General features: G+C 51.5%; 1 protein-coding gene across 2 annotated transcripts; it reads left to right on the top strand.

Annotated features, from left to right (window-relative positions):
- Nucleotides 1–136: 136 nt before the first annotated feature.
- Nucleotides 137–19,631, top strand: Duox2 (dual oxidase 2). 2 transcript variants are annotated; one of them, XM_006499110.3, is made up of 34 exons: nucleotides 137–326; nucleotides 650–781; nucleotides 1,065–1,154; nucleotides 1,337–1,501; nucleotides 2,008–2,195; nucleotides 2,358–2,559; nucleotides 2,716–2,882; nucleotides 3,523–3,583; nucleotides 3,696–3,792; nucleotides 4,198–4,288; nucleotides 4,784–4,886; nucleotides 5,410–5,573; nucleotides 6,110–6,285; nucleotides 6,500–6,618; nucleotides 6,928–7,065; nucleotides 7,323–7,436; nucleotides 7,611–7,813; nucleotides 8,096–8,281; nucleotides 9,184–9,409; nucleotides 9,492–9,585; nucleotides 11,680–11,867; nucleotides 12,325–12,394; nucleotides 12,769–12,852; nucleotides 13,538–13,716; nucleotides 13,899–14,129; nucleotides 14,205–14,304; nucleotides 14,979–15,028; nucleotides 15,300–15,427; nucleotides 15,663–15,816; nucleotides 16,928–17,160; nucleotides 17,347–17,505; nucleotides 17,808–17,963; nucleotides 18,058–18,186; nucleotides 18,318–19,631. In XM_006499110.3, exons 2-34 carry the CDS (start codon nucleotides 712–714, stop codon nucleotides 18,438–18,440), a joined length of 4,638 nt encoding a protein of 1,545 aa, XP_006499173.1. In that variant the 5' UTR covers nucleotides 137–326; nucleotides 650–711; the 3' UTR covers nucleotides 18,441–19,631. The 2 variants fall into 2 exon arrangements, with proteins under 2 accessions (XP_006499173.1, NP_001349684.1); NM_001362755.1 differs by lacking the exon at nucleotides 137–326 and having other exon boundaries at nucleotides 18,318–19,630.
- Nucleotides 19,632–19,926: the final 295 nt, after the last annotated feature.

Here is a 19,926-nt window from a genome sequence, read left to right as displayed (position 1 = left end):
TTTTATAGGAGCGTGGGCAGCAAGCAGGGGCGGCGTCCAAACCAGGTAGCAGGGTCCTGTCTGGTTGAGGTCATGCAAACGAAGGGGCGGAGACATGCAAATAACTGAAATCCTGTCCTTAACTCGACCGCAAACCTCTGATTCACACATTCACACCTGCTAGCGGTGGCGCGAGCGACACCTGCTAGGCAGGACGAAGAGCGAAGGGTGAACGGGCATCCAGGAAGGGTGAAGATTCTCGGAGCTGCTCCCAGGAGCGGAGCAGGAAACAAAATCTCCAAGACCACGGAAGACTGTTGAACCGGACCGGATCCCTTACACCAGAGGTTGGGTCTCCTAGCTCCTTTCTCCCCTTTGAACGTAATTCATCCTAGATGAGGATGAGGTTGGCTGCGCGTCCCTAGCTCTCAGTTCATTAGCCTCTCTCCCTTTTCTATCCCCCTCCTGGAGAAGCAGTACTTGGGAAATTGGGCTGAGAGGACTAGGTTTTAGAACAAACCCCATAGACAGTCCCGCTGCGCTCCTGACCAGGGTGTTAATGTGCTTGAGATCAGCATCAGACAGGGTTAGGGTGGCAGACGGTCTTAATGCCAGAAAGCGCGTCGTGAAGATGTGGGACCTGAGTAGTACCTCTCTGCTCCTCTCCCAGTACCAGCCGTGGGAGTGTGCGCTCTTGACACACTACCCCCCACCGCCGGGATCAAGGACAGCATGCTTCCAACAAGTCCCAAGACTCTAGTTCTCCTGGGCGCTCTGCTGACTGGACCCCTGGGCCCAGCAGGTACGTAGTAGGGGCCTCTTGCTGAAGGGGCTAGCCAGTGTCCCACAGGAGTGTGGAAAGAGAAGGGAAGGCAGATGGCGCCTGGAAGCTGGAAGGGTTGAGCCATCTCTTATTGAGCTATTGAGTTGGAAGACTTCTGACCGCCTCGGCTCAGCGGCCAAAGGATTGGAGATGGCGTTCATTGGCAGGAGTTAGCCAGCTGAGGAAGGAGCCTAAAGCCCATCGGGTCATTCAGGGCATTCTGGAAGGTTAATGTTAAGTGGGAGGCTTTCTGCTCCCACAGGTGGCCAGGACGCACCCTCACTGCCCTGGGAAGTGCAGCGCTACGACGGCTGGTTTAATAATCTGAAGTACCACCAGCGCGGTGCGGCTGGTAAGCCCCGGGCTCTGTAGGGAGGGCGTGCAGTTGGAGTGTGGGGAGAGGAGCCGGGGCGGCCTGCGGGATTGCATTCTCACCACATTCTTATCCATTCCTGGGGGTAGGAAATGGGAGGGGGCATGTGGGGCTTCTTGGGGACCCAGAGCGTTGATCCAGATCAACTCTCTGCGCTCCAGGCTCGCGGCTGCGTCGCCTAATACCGGCTAATTATGCTGACGGTGTTTATCAGGCTCTGGAAGAGCCGCTACTGCCCAACCCTCGCCGGCTAAGCGATGCTGTCGCTAAGGGCAAAGCAGGGCTGCCCTCGGTCCACAACCGCACAGTGCTGGGGGTCTTCTTTGGTGAGTATAGGAACAGGAAACCAGGGTGGATCTGGAGCTTGCTGAGTGTCCAGGGAAAGGACCACCGCAACTTGCAGAAAAAAGAACTTTCCAAGAAGTGCTTCTGTTATCATCTTTGAGGGTTTGGGTGTGATGCGGGGATCTTTCTCTTACTTTACTTCAAACCAACACGTACATTGGGTCCCCACTAGAACTCTCAGAAACTTATGCCCTGACCACTGCTGTCCTCAAGACTCTCATGACTGCCACACAGAGGTGAAGGGAGCTTGTTTTCAAATCGTATCCGCCTCCCCCCCTCCCACCCCCGAAACGATATTGGCATGTTCACAAGGGGATGCTACGTTTTGTTTGCATCTTAGAAGATCAAGTCTGGCGGGGGGGGGGGGATAAGCTGAAGAGACAGCGTTGAAGCTTGTGCTCTGGCCTCTGTGTCCTGATAATTCAGAGGCTCTCCTAAGGAGAGCGGGACCTGGTGATTTATCTACCACTTTGCTCTCTTAACCCAGGCTACCACGTGCTCTCAGACCTGGTGAGTGTGGAAACACCAGGCTGCCCCGCAGAGTTCCTCAACATTTACATCCCACGTGGGGACCCGGTGTTCGACCCTGACAAGCGCGGGAACGTGGTGCTGCCCTTTCAAAGGAGCCGCTGGGACCACAACACTGGACAGAGCCCCAGCAACCCCCGGGACCAGGTGAGGCCAGGCAGCCAAAGGCAGGAGGGCAGAGAGGCGGGAAGGGGGTCTGAGGCTGGATCCGCTGGAGGCCTGGGATCTGGCTGGGAAGACCAGACACGGTGAGGCTCTCCCTACCAGCAAGGACCTGCCTGGTCCTCCTGACTCTGCTCATCCCTGCAGAGCAACCAGGTGACCGGCTGGCTAGATGGCAGCGCCATCTATGGCTCCTCTCATTCCTGGAGTGACACTCTGAGGAGCTTCTCTGGAGGACAGCTGGCTTCTGGGCCTGACCCTGCTTTCCCGCGGAACTCCCAGAGCTCTCTGCTCATGTGGATGGCGCCGGACCCCTCCACGGGGCGGGGCGGGCCACAAGGGGTGTATGGTGAGGCTGCGGGGGTCCTGGCAGGAGGTGTAGGGTTAGAGGCACCAGGCTGCTTGGAGGCCCTGTACTGGAGGAGGGGGGGACTGCCTGTGGGTCTGGGCTCCCCTGACTCAAGCTGTTGTCCATCTCCTGTCCTGCTTCCCCACATGGATGCAGCCTTTGGGGCCCAGCGCGGGAACAGGGAGCCCTTTCTGCAGGCTCTGGGCTTGTTGTGGTTTCGCTACCACAACCTGTGTGCCAGGAAGCTGGCGCAGGAGCACCCGCACTGGGGGGATGAGGAACTGTTCCAGCATGCTCGCAAGAGGGTCATTGCCACCTACCAGGTGAGTCGTGCCGCCTGCCTGGAGTCCACCTGTGTGTAGGGTCCAGAGAGACTCTGCACCCCCAACAAAGCTTCCGGGGTCCTGGACAATGCCTCTTCCCTATATACTCTTTTCTAGGAGGGCCCTTCTTCAGGGAGAGGTAATGTGTAGGGAAAACTACTGTACATTTTAGAGAGGAAACCCTTTATTTATGCCAGATAATTTGGGATTTGATCATTATTTAACATATCTCTCTTCTCAATAAATTCTTTGAAGCATCTAGCACTTGATGCTGTTGGGTTTTTTATGCTCTTTCTCCCATGATGTGCCCAAGGTCCAGGGAGACTCGGCTCCCCCAGGAAAGCTTTCCCAGTCCTGGATAGCGCCTCTCCCCTCCCTAGTTGTGGCCCTTATTCCCAGAAGGGCTAATGGGAATACACAAACACACACACACACACACACACACACACACACACACACACACACACACACACACAGAGAGACCCTGTGAATGTTTACATGGGTGATTTTGCTTGTGATTATAATTTAATTGCCTGCCCCTCCTTCCCCTACAACTAGCCTTCCCTGGTCCTCATCTCTGCACCCAAGTCTTCCTTCCCCAAAGGCTCAACCCAACCCCTCCTCCCCTTCTAATCCTCAGAACATTGCTCTATACCAATGGCTGCCCAGCTTCCTGCAGAAAACTCCTCCAGAGTATTCAGGTAATGGGGAGGGGTTGTGGAAGGTGGGGAGACCTAAGTGGAAGATCCACAGACAAAAGAGAGTTAGATTGTTTGATGCGGGGGTGTGAGGTAAGGCACTGTCTTGAAACAGGGTACCGCCCTTTCATGGACCCCAGCATCTCCCCGGAGTTCGTGGTGGCCTCTGAGCAGTTCCTCTCTACTATGGTGCCCCCTGGGGTCTACATGAGGTAAGCGAAGACGAAGCCGGTTAGAGCTGCATAGAATTGGAGGGGGGTGGGGTGAGTGGGCTTGGAGCTAGGGGCTTGCATCCCTCCAGTTTCATTCAGAAGAGAAGCAGAATTGTTGAGGGGATGCTGAAGCAGGATCCTGGGGTGGGAAGTTTGGGATCCATAGGAAATCTTCCAGCTCTAATAGAAGAATTTTGGTTGCTGAGCGTGAGGTGTGTCTGGCAGCTGGGGCGCCTTCTGACCTCCCACCATAGAGATCACTCTATCTGTAAATCCAAGCCAATGTTCAAGAAAACTCATAAGTCATCCTTCACTCTCGTCTAGCCCAGAGAAATGCTCACCTCACTCACCACCTTAGTTTCTGCCCCCCAATTCCCTCATTGTATTTTTGTCACCCTATTTCAGAAACTCCAGCTGTCATTTCCGGAAATTCCCGAAGGAAGGTTCAGACAGCTCTCCAGCTCTCAGAGTCTGCAACAGCTACTGGATTCGGGAGGTGAGTGTGAGATTGGGGTCAGGGAGTGGGGGTGGAGTCAAATTCACGTAGCACAAATGCTTGGAAAAGTAGAAGTTTGGCTCTTGAGCAGCAGTGTAGCGAGTAAAAGGCAGAGAAAAGTATCTGGGGAGAATTGTTCGAGAGCTGGAAATGCCTGGGCATGGGCGATGTGCATGCTGTCCTAGCTCTTCAGAAGCTCAGGCAGGACTACTGCTGTATACCAGGTGCTCACACAATCTACCAAGATAGAGAGGGAAGGAAAGGAAGTGGAAGAAGGCTAGGGAGAAGGAGGGAGAAGGGAGGGGCAGAGGAAGGGGAAGAGGAGAAGAGAGTGAGAGACAATGAGAGATCAAGCAAGAGAGTGAGAGAGAGAGAGAGAGAGAGGAAGAGAGAGAGAATATGAATGGAGGTCTGAGAGTGAGTGGGGGGGCCTGTTTTCCCAAGGGGCTACTGGTGGTCCAGGGTCAAAATCTTGAGTGTAGTGTTTACTTCCAGAACCCCAATCTGAAGACTGCTCAAGATGTGGATCAGTTGCTGCTGGGAATGGCTTCCCAGATCTCAGAGCTGGAGGACAGGATAGTGATTGAAGACCTGAGAGGTGAGCTCAGAGGGTGGGGTGTGAGAGCCTGGAAGTCTGAGGCGCCTTCTGAGTTAGTCAACAAGCAGCCCTGGGGTACCCATGATACAGACACACAGAGCTACACCCTCAGACTTCAAATAAATGTCAGAAGAAGTTGAAATTTGAGCTCCCTGTCTCAATTATAGTATTGTGTTTGTGTTACTTTTATTTTGACTACGCCCGAATATGGTGGACTTGAGGGTGGTAGAGCAACCGAACACCCTCTCTGGTGTTTACTTAGGTCTTAAGGGTTCTCATCCAGTCCTGTTTTAAAGTTGGGACATGAAGAGAAGGGAATTTCTGTCTGGTATCAAGAATTATCTTGAGTCTTAGAAAAAGTGCCCCTGACCACACATGGTGACATGGGCTCCACAGCCAACAAGGTCGCTGATGTCATGTAGAGGAGTGCTGGGGACTGGGGCTGAGGAGAGCTCTAGACAGCTGGGTGTAAGGCTGCAATGCACGGGGATTGGAACTGACTCAAAGTCTGGTCTCTTTTCAGATTACTGGCCTGGCCCAGAGAGATTCTCTCGCACAGACTACGTGGCTAGCAGTATCCAGCGTGGCCGAGATATGGGGCTCCCCAGTTATAGCCAGGCTCTGCTGGCCTTGGGACTGGAGCCTCCTAAGAACTGGAGTGCTCTCAACCCCCAAGTAGAACCCCAGGTTAATATAAATAATAATAATAACAATGCAATAACAATGACAGTTGGAGGGGGGGAGATGGTTCAGTTGGTAACATGCTTGTCACACAAGCATGGAGACCTGAATTTGAATATTCAGCACCTACCTAAAACTCTGAGATGTTTTGGGGATCCCAGTTCTAGGGAGGCAGAGATAGGACTCCTGACCCTTACTAGACAGCCAATCCAACCCAGCCAAAACAGTGATACCCAGGTTTAGGGAGAGACTCTGTTTCAAAGAATATGGTAGAGAGTGATTAAGGAAGACTCCCTGTGTCAACCAGTGGCATCTATATGCACATATTCATGTACAGAAACATGTACTCCCACACACATATACACACAAGATAATGGCAGCCAAAACTTTGGATGGCAGTGCTGTTCCAAATATCTCTACACAGATGAACTCACTCGATCTGCATAAGAATTTATGTGGTAGTTACTGTCAGTGTTGCAGATTTACTGAGGACATTGTGGGTGAGGTCACGTGTACTTTCGTTACCTTCCATGATGCTCCAGGTGCTGGAGGCCACAGCTGCTCTGTACAACCAGGACCTGTCCCAGTTGGAACTACTCCTGGGTGGACTCCTGGAGAGCCATGGGGACCCTGGACCTCTATTCAGCAACATCATTCTTGACCAGTTTGTGAGGCTCCGGGATGGTGATCGCTACTGGTTTGAGAACACTAGGAATGGGTAAGGCCTGGCTGGGCCCTGCTTCTGACTTCACCTTAGCGTGGGGCTCCAGACTCTCTGTCTGGCCTTAGACAGCCTCCACAGGTCTTGATGCCAGGGGCCTACCACACTCTCGTCCACCCCAGTCTCTTTCTTCACATGAATCTTTGGGCCTGAGGTCACTGGAGGACTGAAATTCCCTTCCTATCCCAGCAATGGCCTTCCCCCCATTTAGGCTGTTCTCCAAAGAGGAGATTGCAGAAATCAGAAACACCACCTTGCGGGATGTACTGGTAGCTGTCTCCAATGTGGACCCCAGTGCCTTGCAACCCAACGTTTTCTTCTGGCAGGAAGGTGAGTATCCAGGGAGAGCCGACAAGCAATCATATGGGGGCAGAGTCATCTGTGCTGTGCCATGGGCTTTTTGTGTTGGGCTGCCTTCCATGCCGCTATGGTCTGGGCCTGCCCAAGAGCTATACCTAGCAATCAGGCAGGGTAGATGCTGAGAAATTAGATATGGAGGTCTTTTGAGAGGAACAAGTTCCAGAGGGGTAGGTTTGAGAATGGGAGAAGATATTTGGTCCTTCCTAAGACAGCGGGAGAGGCTAACCGGAAGAGTAAGGATTCTCGGACTCAGACGTCTGTGACTTACTTATCCCGCAGGTGCACCCTGCCCACAGCCTCGGCAACTCACAACGGACGGCTTGCCCCAGTGTGCGCCTGTTACTGTGATTGACTACTTTGAGGGCAGTGGTGCTGGCTATGGTGTCACGCTTGTAGCTGTCTGCTGCTTTCCATTAGGTAAGCGCTTTAGCTCTCCCTACCTCTTTTCTGACCTCCCCCTCTTCACAGACTGGCCCGGTTCATTCCTCCTCCCACCCCACCCCACTGCCCTCCACCACCCCACTACATGCTGGTTTTCAGGCTAGCTGCTTTGCATAGCTTGAGCCAGACTCAGGGAGCTCCTGGGTAGCTAAGGAGCTCAACCTGTAGGTCCCCTTGAAGCTATGAGCAAGGGTTCTCCTTCCTTCTCACTAGTCTCTTCTGGTCCCCTTCAGTGAGTCTGATTGTCGCTGGGGTGGTGGCTCATTTCCGGAACCGAGAACACAAGATGCTACTAAAGAAAGGCAAAGAGAGTCTGAAGAAACAACCAGCCAGTGATGGGGTACCAGGTGAGAAGCCTGAGGACCAGGGGGAGGGGACGGGAGCCAGGGCCTAAGGAGAAGAAACGTGTTACAGAGTGGGATGGAAGCAGGACTCACTAGAACTGCATGCTCAGATCAGAGAATCACATGGGCTCAAAGGCCTCTGTTGAGTCACCCACCACGCAATTGTCCTTTCCTCAGCAATGGAGTGGCCGGGCCCCAAGGAGAAGAGCTATCCAGTCACTCTCCAGTTGCTTCCAGACAGAAGTCTGCAGGTCCTTGACAAACGGTTCACTGTGCTCCGGACCATCCAACTGCAGTCCCCACAGCAGGTTAACCTCATCCTGTCCAGCAACAGTGGACGTCGCACCCTGCTGCTCAAGATCCCCAAGGAGTATGACCTGGTACAGCTCATCCTGCCTTCCTCTGTGGGCTGTTTTCATACGTATCCCCTCTCATAGGCGAGTCTTCTCAGCTACAGGATTTCCCTGTGAAGGCTGATGCTGGAGAAGGAGGCTCCTTTCAGGAGCTTTTTGACTTACATGACCCCCTGAGGTCACTCTCTGACCACAGCCTGGACGGTCACAGAAAAGACTTCTCTTCTTCCCTCAGCCTGAAGTCCTTTGAAGCAGGACTAGATCAGAAAAGCCAGCTCCAGACATGATGAGGCTTTTTCTCCAACCTAGGTGCTGATGTTTAACTCTGAAGAGGACCGGGGTGCCTTCGTGCGGCTGTTGCAAGACCTCTGTATCTGCTGCACTCCCGGCCTCCACATAGCTGAGGTGGATGAGAAGGAGCTATTGAGAAAGGCTGTGACCAAGCAGCAACGGGCAGGCATCTTGGAGATCTTCTTCAGACAGCTTTTTGCTCAGGTGCCATGAGTTATACCTGACACAGGGGATGGAGCCAACCTGAGCTGGTTGCGTTCTTGCAGGCGAATTAAGATTTCACACTGTAGGCTAGAGACAGACGGTCTTGATTGGATCCTTAGGCAATTCATGTATTTCTGTCTCTGTATTCCTCACCTCACCATCTAATGATCAGTGACTAAAGCTGTGTCCACTGCATTGCTGAGGGGGGCCGGTGAGGTCATCTGCATGACAGATTCTCTAATGGTTCCTCTGGATCAGCAGCATCAGCTGACTTGGAAATGTATTAGAAACTCTGGTTCTCGGGATCCTCCCCAACAGATTGAATGAGGAGCTCTGGGGGTGGTACCCAGAAAGCTTCATTTTAACAAATCTTTCTAAGTGATGCTGATATAGACTTGGGTTTGAAAATCACCATTTTATAGACAGTGTTTAGCCTAAGTACTTGGTACATTGTGGGCATAACAAATGGTCGTGATGTGTTAGTTTTAAATTATCTGTACACTGATAGAAGGCAGATTCTAGGCACAAGGCAGTGCTATCTGAATTAGCATGACTATATCGGCTCAACTCTGTCATGCTATAGCCAATATCCACTGCCTCTGAAACAGGCTCTTTCACTCTTCATCCCCCAACTTTGCTCCCTGCATCTTACTTTCCCCTTTTCTCCCCATCGATATTATCCTTGCTGGATGGAGCGTAGGTCCAGAGAGAAGCAGAAAGCGTGTAAAGATTCAGTTGACCCCTCCTATAGGAGAGTAGAGACCCCAATCAGTATGTTTAGGAGTGGGTTTTCTGAACTGCACACAGGGGAGACATGAAGTCATTGAACTGCTTCCATCCCAGATAGGTCAGCTAGGCCTGACCTCCTTCTCCTCTCCCTCTCTGTGACTGCCCAAGTGCAGGTGCTGGACATCAACCAGGCTGATGCAGGGACTCTGCCCCTGGACTCATCCCAGCAAGTGCGTGAGGCTCTGACCTGTGAGCTGAGCAGAGCTGAGTTTGCTGACTCCCTAGGCCTCAAGCCCCAGGACATGTTTGTGGAGTCCATGTTTTCTCTGGCTGACAAGGATGGCAATGGCTACATATCCTTCCGGGAGTTCCTGGACATCCTGGTGGTCTTCATGAAAGGTGGTGGTGGGGTCTAGCAGAGCATCTGAGGAATCAGGAGTTTGTTAGCAAGGAGGTGACCTATATCCTCTTTCTCCCTCAGGCTCCTCAGAGGATAAGTCCCGCCTGATGTTTACCATGTATGACCTGGATGGGAATGGCTTCCTCTCCAAGGACGAGTTCTTCACCATGATGCGGTATAGGCTGGGCCTTCCCAATCCTGGAGTACCTTAATATTTTAAACACAAAAGCAATTCAGCTCAGAGGAGGGCAGGCAAGGTGGCTTAGTGGCCATCCATGTTGCATGGTACACACTATATCCTGAATTCTCAAGACATCCAACTTCAAAGCATCACCCTGGCATGTCTCTGCCTTTAACAGGGTCCATAGCCACACTATCAAAAACTACCAGAAACATTGCTCTAGTTTTTTTTTTTTTTTATTATATGTAAGTACACTGTAGCTGTCCTCAGACACTCCAGAAGAGAGAGTCAGATCTCCTTACGGATAGTTATGAGCCACCATGTGGTTGCTGGGATTTGAACTCCTGACCTTCGGAAGAGCAGTCGGGTGCTCTTACCCACTGAGCCATCTCACCAGCCCTGCTCTAGTTTTAAAATGTCAATAAAGACCAGCCGTGAGCACCCTCAACCCCTCATTCCCAAGGACAGAGCCTCAAGCACCACGAGTCATATCTCTTCACTTCTTCTTAAATCTGCTTTTTTTTTCCATGCTGAGATTAACATGTAGGCATTTGGTACATAGTCCACTGAAAAAGACAAAGAGAAATATATGAGGGTAAGTAGACAGAGCACAGCAGCCCAGGTTCTTTTAAGGTGTCTTTGTGCCTTCCCATTGCTCTTAACATTCCCTTTCCCTGACAATCCCAACCCAGACCACTTCCTCCTCTTCCTCTTCTTTAGAGGCTTTGCTTACTTATTTTTATTTTATGTGCATTTGTGTTTTGCCTGCATATATGTCTGTGTGAGGGTGTCAGATCCCCTGGAACTGGAATTACAAACAGTTGTGAGCTGCCATGTGAGTGCTGAAAACTAAACCTGGGTCTTCTGGAAGAACAACTAGTGCTCTTAACTTCTGAGCAACTTTCCAGTCCCTAACATAAACTTCTTTTATTATTATTATTATATATTTTCTTTTTTTTTTTTTTTTTTTGGTTTTTCGGGACAGGTTTCTCTGTATAGCCCTGGCTGTCCTGGAACTCACTTTGTACACCAGGCTAGCCTCGAACTCAGAAATCTGCCTGCCTCTGCCTCCCGAGTGCTGAGATTAAAGACGTGTGCCACCATGCCCTGCTCTAGATATTTTCTTCATTTACATTTCAAATGCTATCCCCAAAGCCCCCTATATCCTCCCCCTGCCCTGCTCCCCAACCCACCCACTCCTGCTTCCTGGCCCTGTCATCCCCCTGTACTGGGGTATATGATCTTCACAAAACCAAGGGCCTCTTCTCCTATTGATGGTCAACTAGGCCATCCTCTGCTACATATGCAACTGGAGACACATAGACTTCTAAAACAGTAAAAAAGACTACAACCTGTATCTCATCAGCATGTCACTGCAGTCCTGTCCTGGCTACATTTAGGAAATCCAGGAGGAGGAAGGACATCCCATTAGCAATGACAGCTCACATTTTTTTCAGTCTATAATAAAATGTGTGCTCCTTGCTTTGCCTCGATGGCATTATGCTTTTTAGCATGGTGATGGTGCTTGCTTGTCCTTGCACACACACACACTTGTTTTAGTCCCCGTGCACAACATAAGAAGAGTGGCCGCTGCAGCTGTTACCGTGGGTGCCACTGGACTTGGGCCTGAGTGGGTCCTCCACATGCCCTAGGGTATTGGCGTAAGGAGGCAGCCACCATTTTAGCCACTCCCCTCCCACACTCGAGTGTCCTCTTTGGATGGTGAAAGTGGAATCTCAAAGGTGAATGGGTGTGGGTGGGTTTCCACGAAAGAGAGTCAGCAGCAAGCCCATCACAAGAGAGGGCCATGGTGTATCCTGGACCCCATCATCTGCAACAAGTGTTAGTCTCTCCCATTTGTTTCCATTTCTTGGGGTGAGGGGCAGAGGGGGAGACACACTGCTTTTCTAAGCTGTCAAGATCCTTTGAGCCTGCGGCCATCACCTTGCCAGCCTTAGTGTCAGCTTTAGGCTGGATGACATTGCCCAGTGCCATTTCCCAGGCTGATGGTGACCACATTAGGTAATCTGGAGACCTGCCCAAGCCTGACCTTGCTGGATGATAGCTACCATTTCTCTACTCCTCTAGGTCCTTCATTGAGATCTCCAACAACTGCCTGTCCAAGGCCCAGCTGGCTGAGGTGGTTGAGTCTATGTTCCGGGAGTCTGGGTTCCAGGACAAGGAGGAGCTGACCTGGGAGGACTTCCACTTCATGCTGCGGGACCACGACAGTGATCTCCGATTCACACAGCTCTGTGTCAAAGGTGGAGCTGGAGGTGTGTGAGTGTGGAAGGCGAGGAGTCTTCCAAACAGAGTTTCTGGTAGACATAACACAGGTCTTCTTTTCTTTCCTCCGAGTCCTTGGTGGTTAGTACGGAGCTCAGCATGGATATTCAGAGACGAGTTGTACATTGTGCAGAGTTGTTCACTAAGCCAAGGGGCGAGCCATGGGCATTGGCTTGGGATGTATCTGGCCAGAGCAGGGGACCTTGTTTTCTTTTTCTCAAAGGACATGTAGAGTTCTATCTTCCACATGGTAGCCTCTTTCTTCTTTGTGCACACTGACTGCCCTGGGTATAGGGAGGGAAATGGGGCTGAAGCCCCAGATCTGGACATGACTAAGTCACTATCGAATGCTGAGCAGCCTTTCCAGGGCCCAGGAGGAGAACAGTCTCCCATCCCACCCTCTGCCCTTCCAGAGAAGCCAAGCTGAGCTCTTGTTCTCTTTTCTAGGCACCAAGGACATCTTTAAACAAAGCAGTGCCTGTCGAGTCTCGTTCATCAACCGGACTCCTGGGAACAGGTGTGTGGGGAGGGAGGGACTGGGTGGTGTCCTTGGCGAGATCCATTGAGGGAAACAAAGGAAGGAAGCCGAGCTAGCTGACAGCCACTGAGCAGATGTTTGCCTTGGCAAAGTCAGTGTCAGCCCAAACTCCAGCTGCTTCCTACATACAGCCTATGTTGTTCAAGAGCTTTGGCTCTCTCCCTACCACTCCAGGCCTGAGGTGCCCTAAGCACAGACGAGCGGATTGTAGCTGCTCATCCTGCTCTGTCCTTTCCTGCTCTTGGGGACCTTTCCTGGACTCCACCCCAACTTTGATATGGCAGTTCTTCTCCTGGCTGCAACAGTCAAAAGAAAACAGGTTCCAGGACTTTGATTTGTCTCATTTTTTCCAGTTCCTGCCCCCCAGAAACGGCACTCTCTGACATGGAAACCCCAGAACTGGGAAGTACTGGCCTAAAGAAGAGGTTTGGCAAAAAGTGAGTATCTCCTAGATTCCTGAATTCTCAGGATTCTTGGAGAGAAGTCTCAGGATCTCTGAGCCCTGACGCACCACCTCAAGTCTCCTTCCATTCGACACACATGATGTGGCACTAGTAGCTCTCCAGGAAACACCTGGACTGCTGTAGCTCCTGGGTCAGGAAACCTGCTGCCTCTTCTCCTGTAGAGTGCACCATAAAGGAGGGGCCCATGGCCCTTAGCAGGAGAGACAGGACACTCTGAGAAAGTGGCTCCTTGAGCTTCCCTCGGGGCTGCCCACTAGAGGGTTGGAGCTTCCAGTGACCCACTCTTCACTCAGTCTCTAAACGCATCTTCTGGCAAGATGCCTAGCTCATAGCTCCACCACAATGGCCATAAGAGGCCTCCTGGCTTCTGCTGCCTTGGGTATAGAAGTAGGCCAGTGTAGAGATCAAAGGATGGGGGTGCATAACGAGAGAGACAGAGACAGAAAGAGAAGAGAAGGTAGACTAGGTGTGGAGAGAGAAAGGAAGATGTCTGGAACAAGTAAGAACTGGGGTAAGGGTCGTGGGAGCAGGGGCTGCTTGCCTGCTTTCCACTGTTATGACACATCCTTCGTGGTTGCTAGATCTTCAATTATGGGTAGTACTGAGGGAAGGCCAAGGAACCCCTTTCTCACCAGTGCCCTGTCTATCACTACTGCAGGGTAATGGGGCCCTCTCCCCGGCTGTACACGGAGGCACTGCAGGAGAAAAAACAGAGTGGCTTCCTGGCCCAGAAGTTCAAGCAGTACAAGCGATTTGTGGAAAACTACCGGCGCCACATTGTGTGTGTTACAATCTTCTCAGCCATCTGCATAGGCCTGTTTGCAGACCGTGCCTACTGTAAGAATGCCAGGTTGTGGGCAGTGGGCAGGGAGCATGCCATATACCTTAGTGGGGAGTGCAGAGTCCTCTGGCTGCCCTTCCTAGTCCTCGGGGTCTGGACAACAGAGCCTGGGCATTCTGACTCAGGCTCAGGGTCCTGTCCTGTATGCAATGCTGAGCTGCCTCAACTCTGGCTCCAGACTATGGCTTTGCCTCACCACCCACGGACATCGAAGAAACCACCTATGTGGGCATCATCCTGTCCCGGGGCACGGCGGCCAGCATCTCCTTCATGTTCTCCTACATCCTGCTCACCATGTGCCGCAACCTCATCACCTTCTTGCGGGAGACCTTCCTCAACCGCTACATCCCCTTTGATGCCGCTGTGGACTTCCATCGCTGGATTGCTATGGCTGCAGTTGTCCTAGCTGGTATGTGGCTTCTGGGTTGGGAGCTGGGAGTGGTGTTGGTCCAGGTTAATCTCTCTGACATGCTGTCTCTTTCAGTTCTGCACAGTGCTGGACATGCAGTCAATGTGTACATTTTCTCAGTCAGTCCCCTCAGCCTGATGGCCTGCGTCTTCCCTAACGTCTTTGTGAATGACGGGTCAGTTCGGGGGGAAAGGCACCCCTAGGGTCCTCTGGGTGGGCCTAAGGTTGTAACAGGAAAGAAATAGATGGCCACAGAAGCACAGCTTCTCGGTGCGCGAAGGCACAACGCTCTGTCCCTCATGGAGAAGCTGTAAGGTGACTGATTCTCCTTCAGAGAGGAAGCTGTCCGTGACTAGCCAGGAAAGGACCTTAGAAGCTGACATCAGAGCCTCTTTCCCATTTGACACGTAGTTTATCATCTCAGTTCAATATTCACTCATTGGACAAATATTTATACACTGTGTACTGGGTGTTTTAGTCGAGTGCCAGAGAGCAGGGCTATTTCAGATAGCTGCAGTTGTTTAACACTTTTGCTATTCGCTTGATGTTGCTGTGCACAGAACGCAAGTCCCTGCCCTCACTAATCTCACAAAGTAATGGACCAAGTACTCCAGGAGGCAAGCAAAGGCCAACTGCAGGAGGAGAATGTAAGATAGAATAGCAGGAAAAGCTGCCGTGGAGGAGGGGTAGAACCATGGCAGTGGACACCAGGTTCCTTGGAAGGATCCTGTAGCCATCTTAGTGGAGTCCTAGTGACCTCAGGAGTTGGGGGCAGCATCAGGCTGTGGTGTGGGAGTGACAAACCCCCTTCTGCCTCAGCCAGAGGCTCACTGTGCCTTTACCCTCCAGGTCCAAGTTTCCCCCAAAGTACTACTGGTGGTTCTTTGAGACAGTTCCAGGTAGGAAATGGAGCTGGGTGTGGGATCTGAGCACCACAACTGTGTATCTCCTCCTTTTTCTCCTCTTCCTGAATACACATTGGTCTATAATAGCCATAGGTCCCTTTTTGACAGGCCAATCCTGGCTCCAGCCCCTACAGATATGCTATTCTGAAGCCCTGAAGGAATAGAGTGGGAGTCAGGGAGAACGGTGTGGGGAGATGTCCTGTTGTATTTTCAGCTCAGAATGAGGTTCCGAGGATAGCCACTGACCCTGTCCTCCCACCCCCAGGTATGACAGGAGTCCTCCTGCTCCTGGTCCTGGCCATCATGTACGTCTTCGCCTCCCACCACTTCCGCCGCCACAGTTTCCGGGGCTTCTGGCTGACCCACCACCTCTATGTTGTGCTTTATGTCCTGGTGAGTACCTTCCCTGGGCAGGGGTGAACCTTGGAGGGGACACTTGGGATGGAAAGGGACGGTAAAGTAGGGAAGATGGAGAATTAGGCCCAAGGACTGTGATCCTGACCTCTGTGACCCCACCCTGGTGTCTATGCTGGCCCATCAGAGCCAGTACCTGGGTAGGCCATGCCTGACAAGTAGGAGCCACTCGGGACCTGGTGGGCGGAGCTATACTAACTGGCCCTGTTTCCAGATCATCATCCATGGCAGCTATGCCCTCATCCAATTACCCAGCTTCCACATCTACTTCCTGGTCCCAGCAATTATCTATGGAGGGGACAAGCTAGTGAGCCTGAGCCGGAAGAAGGTGGAGATCAGTGTGGTGAAGGCGGAGCTGCTGCCTTCAGGTACAAGCCTGATCTGACCCAGGCATGAGAACTAGTCTGCTCTTCAGACACGGTGGGGGCTTGTCGGGTTCCCTAACCCCTACCTCTGACAGTCTCTGGAGAAACCCTGAACCCTGAAGATTTTCGGATAGAAATGACACCCCAAGAAGGGCTATGCTTAGTTCCTGGTGAGACTTGCAGACAAGTTGGCTAGGGAGGTAACTGAGCAGTTAAGAGCACCTTCTGCTCTTTCAAAGGACCTGAGGTCAGTTCCCAGCAGCCATGTCAGGGAATACAGTGCCCTCTTCTGTCCTTCATAGGCACCTGCACTCACGTGTGCATACACCTACACACACATAAACATATATATACGTAATTAAAAATAAAGAAAAAGACCCGCAGACAGTGAGAAGCGATGCTGGGAAAGAACAGGTGAAAACAACGTTCCAGGGGGAGGAAGGTGCCAGAGTGCAGCCTGGTTCAGAGAGAGGCAAAGAGCCCTGACAGCCAGACTGCTGTTGTGTCTGAATTGGCCGTGGTGGAGGATTATATCACTACAGAGGGTGGCGGGAGGTGATTTAGGTATCATAATGTCGTCCAACCTCTAGGCTTAACATTGCAGAGAACTCAATTTCATATCCGTTTTGTTTCAGTTAAGATTACGTGAGGATAAAGGTAAAGTAGCCTTTCATACTCTCCAAAACTTGTTAACCTCCTTTTTCAACAAATATAAGTAAACCTGAGGCCCAGCTGTGGACAGGCAATAAACACTATCTAAGATTTGGTAAGATATGTTGCTTGTAAGGCATGCAGATATTTGTGAAAGTTCCCTTTGATAAGCATCTGGGTATCTGAAGAGTCCTTCACCCTGTAGGCTGTTATTTCGGCAGTGCTATGAGCCTGCACCCTCTGCAGGATGAAGTGAGAGAGATTGGGGCAGAGGTGCCCAACTCTTATGTTACCCAGGAAACAGAGGAGCCTCAACTAACTACTCTCAGCCCCAGCACACCACCTGTCTAGACCATGTGACTGTGTGAGACCCTCTGGGCCTCAGCAGTGTAGAAAGAACAGACACCTCTCAGTCTTCAAGGACAGTTTCTGATCTAGGCTCTTCTCCCACTCTGACCTCTAGGGGTGACCTACTTGCAGTTCCAGAGACCCAAGACATTTGAGTACAAATCAGGGCAGTGGGTGCGAATCGCGTGCCTGGATCTGGGTACCAATGAGTATCACCCCTTCACGCTGACCTCTGCACCCCATGAGGACACACTCAGCCTGCACATCAGGGCTGTGGGACCTTGGACTACTCGCCTCAGAGAGATCTACTCACCCCCAGTGGGTGGCACCTGTGCCAGATACCCAAAGGTACCCACCCTTGGGCTTGTCCCTGCTCCCTGTACCCTGACACTAGATGCCCCAGTATCTTTCATGACAAAGCTAGTCTGAAAGAGTACTGAGGTGCGCTGGCCCCTTCCTCTGTTACTCTTACCCATTTCTGGCCTCAGAGTTGGGGCAGGGCCTGGCTCATCTCACTTCTCCTTCTCCTGTCAGCTGTACCTCGATGGACCATTTGGAGAGGGCCATCAGGAGTGGCATAAGTTTGAGGTGTCAGTGCTGGTAGGAGGGGGCATTGGAGTCACCCCCTTTGCCTCCATCCTCAAAGACCTGGTCTTCAAATCGTCCATGGGCAGCCAGATGCTCTGTAAGAAGGTGAGCATCCTTTCTCCACTCTGTGTGGGAAATGTGTGGCCCTATGGATCCCTGCCACCACAACAGTGCACTCCTAGCTTCCAACCGTAGGGTCTGTGGGGACCATGACACACAGCAGTTCAAATATCAAATCCTGCGTGTGGATAGGAGAGTGGCCATAAGAATCTCTGCTGGCCTTTGTCCATTGGAGGCTAAGACCAGAACATCGCTCTCAACAGGATATCTGAGGCTTCCTAGCATCTCAGAATGTAGGGAGGGGAGCCAGACCTGAGCTGGCCCTGAGCCCCAGTGTGTGTCCTCAGATCTACTTCATCTGGGTGACAAGGACTCAGAGGCAGTTTGAGTGGCTGGCTGACATCATCCGGGAGGTGGAGGAGAATGACTGCCAGGACCTGGTGTCTGTGCACATCTACATTACTCAGCTGGCTGAGAAGTTCGACCTCAGGACCACCATGCTGGTAGGTCAGGGCAAGCCAGCCATGGCAGGAGAGCCACTCCCAGGGCCAAGGGTTGTTCCTAGCAATGGCCTTCCTCCCTGATTTTGTTCTCCAGTACATCTGTGAGAGGCACTTCCAGAAGGCGCTGAACAGGAGTTTGTTCACGGGCCTGCGTTCCATCACCCACTTTGGTCGCCCTCCCTTTGAGCTCTTCTTCAACTCTCTACAGGAAGTCCATCCACAGGTGGGTCCATCCCCTCCCACCCTAGGACCATATTTAATTGTCTTATTTTGGTCTGATTATTGTGGTCAGGCTGCAGAAGCTGATCTTCCTGGGTTGTGGGCATCTCAGTACACATATCTCTCCATGGACAGGTACGTAAGATTGGAGTCTTCAGCTGTGGTCCTCCAGGGATGACCAAGAATGTGGAGAAGGCCTGCCAGCTCATCAACAGGCAGGACCGGGCCCACTTTGTGCATCATTATGAGAACTTCTGAACCTGCTCTCCTTGGTCCCTGTCCTGTCTGCTGTTCTCCTTATTTATTGTTACTGTCACTTGAGACCGTAGCCAGGGAACTGGAGCCCCACTCCTAACAGCGCCTATGTTCTGGGCAGGTAGACAAGGCCACTCCAATACTTAGCTCATGTCACAGTAAGCTTTGCGATGTATAGCAAGGAGAGGAAAGCCCCTATTTCTGACAACTGTGGATGGGAACAGAACACTGGGGATCACGTCTGATGGGTCTCTGTTTCTGTTTTGCCTTCACAAAATTACTATATTGCTATGGACTTTTGTTGGGGGAATTAAGAAAAGCATGACAATCTTCTCTGAGTTTGTCTCAGAAACCACACACTGCACATAGCCCGCACAGCCCTCCTGCCTCAACTCAGGCTCTGGGTCTTTCCCCACCCCACTACCCCCCAGCTTCTGCCCCACACCTTCCTGCTCTGAGAGGACCACAAACCATAAGGCTGCCAGAGAACAAATGTCCAGAGTTCCTAATGTCATCCAGTAGTGTCTGCTGTCTTGACCCTTCAGTGAATCCTCCTGTGAGCATGAAGCCATTCCCTGGGCTCCAGGGTCAAGGCAGTAATGGTATCTCTACCACACACCCCAAACCCCTCAGCTCCCTTTCCCCAGAGGAAGCAAAACAGCTTTCCTGGTTTGTGCAGTTCGGGCGCTGGAAGCCTCTTACCCTAGGGGAATCAGCTGCCACCCAACCGCAGTACACAGATGTTACCTCTACCCGCAAAAACCCTTTTCCTTCTTTCCCTGGGATTTTCCTAAAAAGCTGAGCTGTAACATATGTACAGTTGAGGTGTATTTGCATAAAGTGTATAAATCTTATAGTAGCTGCCGTCCTGGTCAAGATAGAAAACATTCCAACATTCCAGTCACCCCGGAAGCTTCGCCGGTGAATCTCCCTCATGTAAAAGCAACCACTAGCATGGCTTCTGTCACTGTACTTTGGGTCATATGGAATGCACTTTTGATCTTGGCCCCTTTCTCATCCCCTGATGCTTTTGTGATTCATCCGTGTCATTGTGCATGTTGGACATTTGTTCCTTTTTATTGCTGAGTAGCATTTCATTAAAGAGATGTATCTATTTGTTTAGTCACTCTGCTGGTAGACAGTTGGCTTGTTTCTGGGTTTGGCTGATTGTAAATAAAGTTGCTATAAACATCATATGTCTATCTCTTACTGGATACAATGTACCCATTTCTCTCTCGGTATGGCATTTATCTAGGGGCTGAATTGCTGGGCCATGATACTCTACAGCTGGTAGAATTTGTAGCAAGGAGAGTTTCAGGAAAACCTAACATACCTGAGCCATGATCTTTTCCCTGGTGGGTTTATTCAGAAACCAAATATCTATAGTGAAACCATCTCTGACGAAACTGGACAAACAGGCCAGAGCCCAAGAGACCTGGGACTCTGGCACCAATTTTATCTGTAAAGACTACAAGGGAGTGCTCCCAAG

This window comes from Mus musculus, chromosome 2, assembly GCF_000001635.26.
Source record: "Mus musculus strain C57BL/6J chromosome 2, GRCm38.p6 C57BL/6J".
NCBI lineage: Eukaryota > Metazoa > Chordata > Mammalia > Rodentia > Muridae > Mus > Mus musculus.
Note: the sequence above shows the minus strand (reverse complement) of the source record. Positions and strands in the feature narration are given on the sequence as shown.

Excerpts from the sequence above, each read along its gene's own strand:
- Duox2 (XM_006499110.3), top strand. The coding sequence starts at position 712 with ATGCTTCCAACAAGTCCCAAGACTCTAGTTCTCCTGGGCGCTCTGCTG. Across the intron at positions 7,814-8,095 it reads TCCCCAAGGAGTATGACCTG|GTGCTGATGTTTAACTCTGA; the intron begins GTACAGCTCATC and ends TCTCCAACCTAG. Across the intron at positions 17,964-18,057 it reads ACCTCAGGACCACCATGCTG|TACATCTGTGAGAGGCACTT; the intron begins GTAGGTCAGGGC and ends TTTGTTCTCCAG.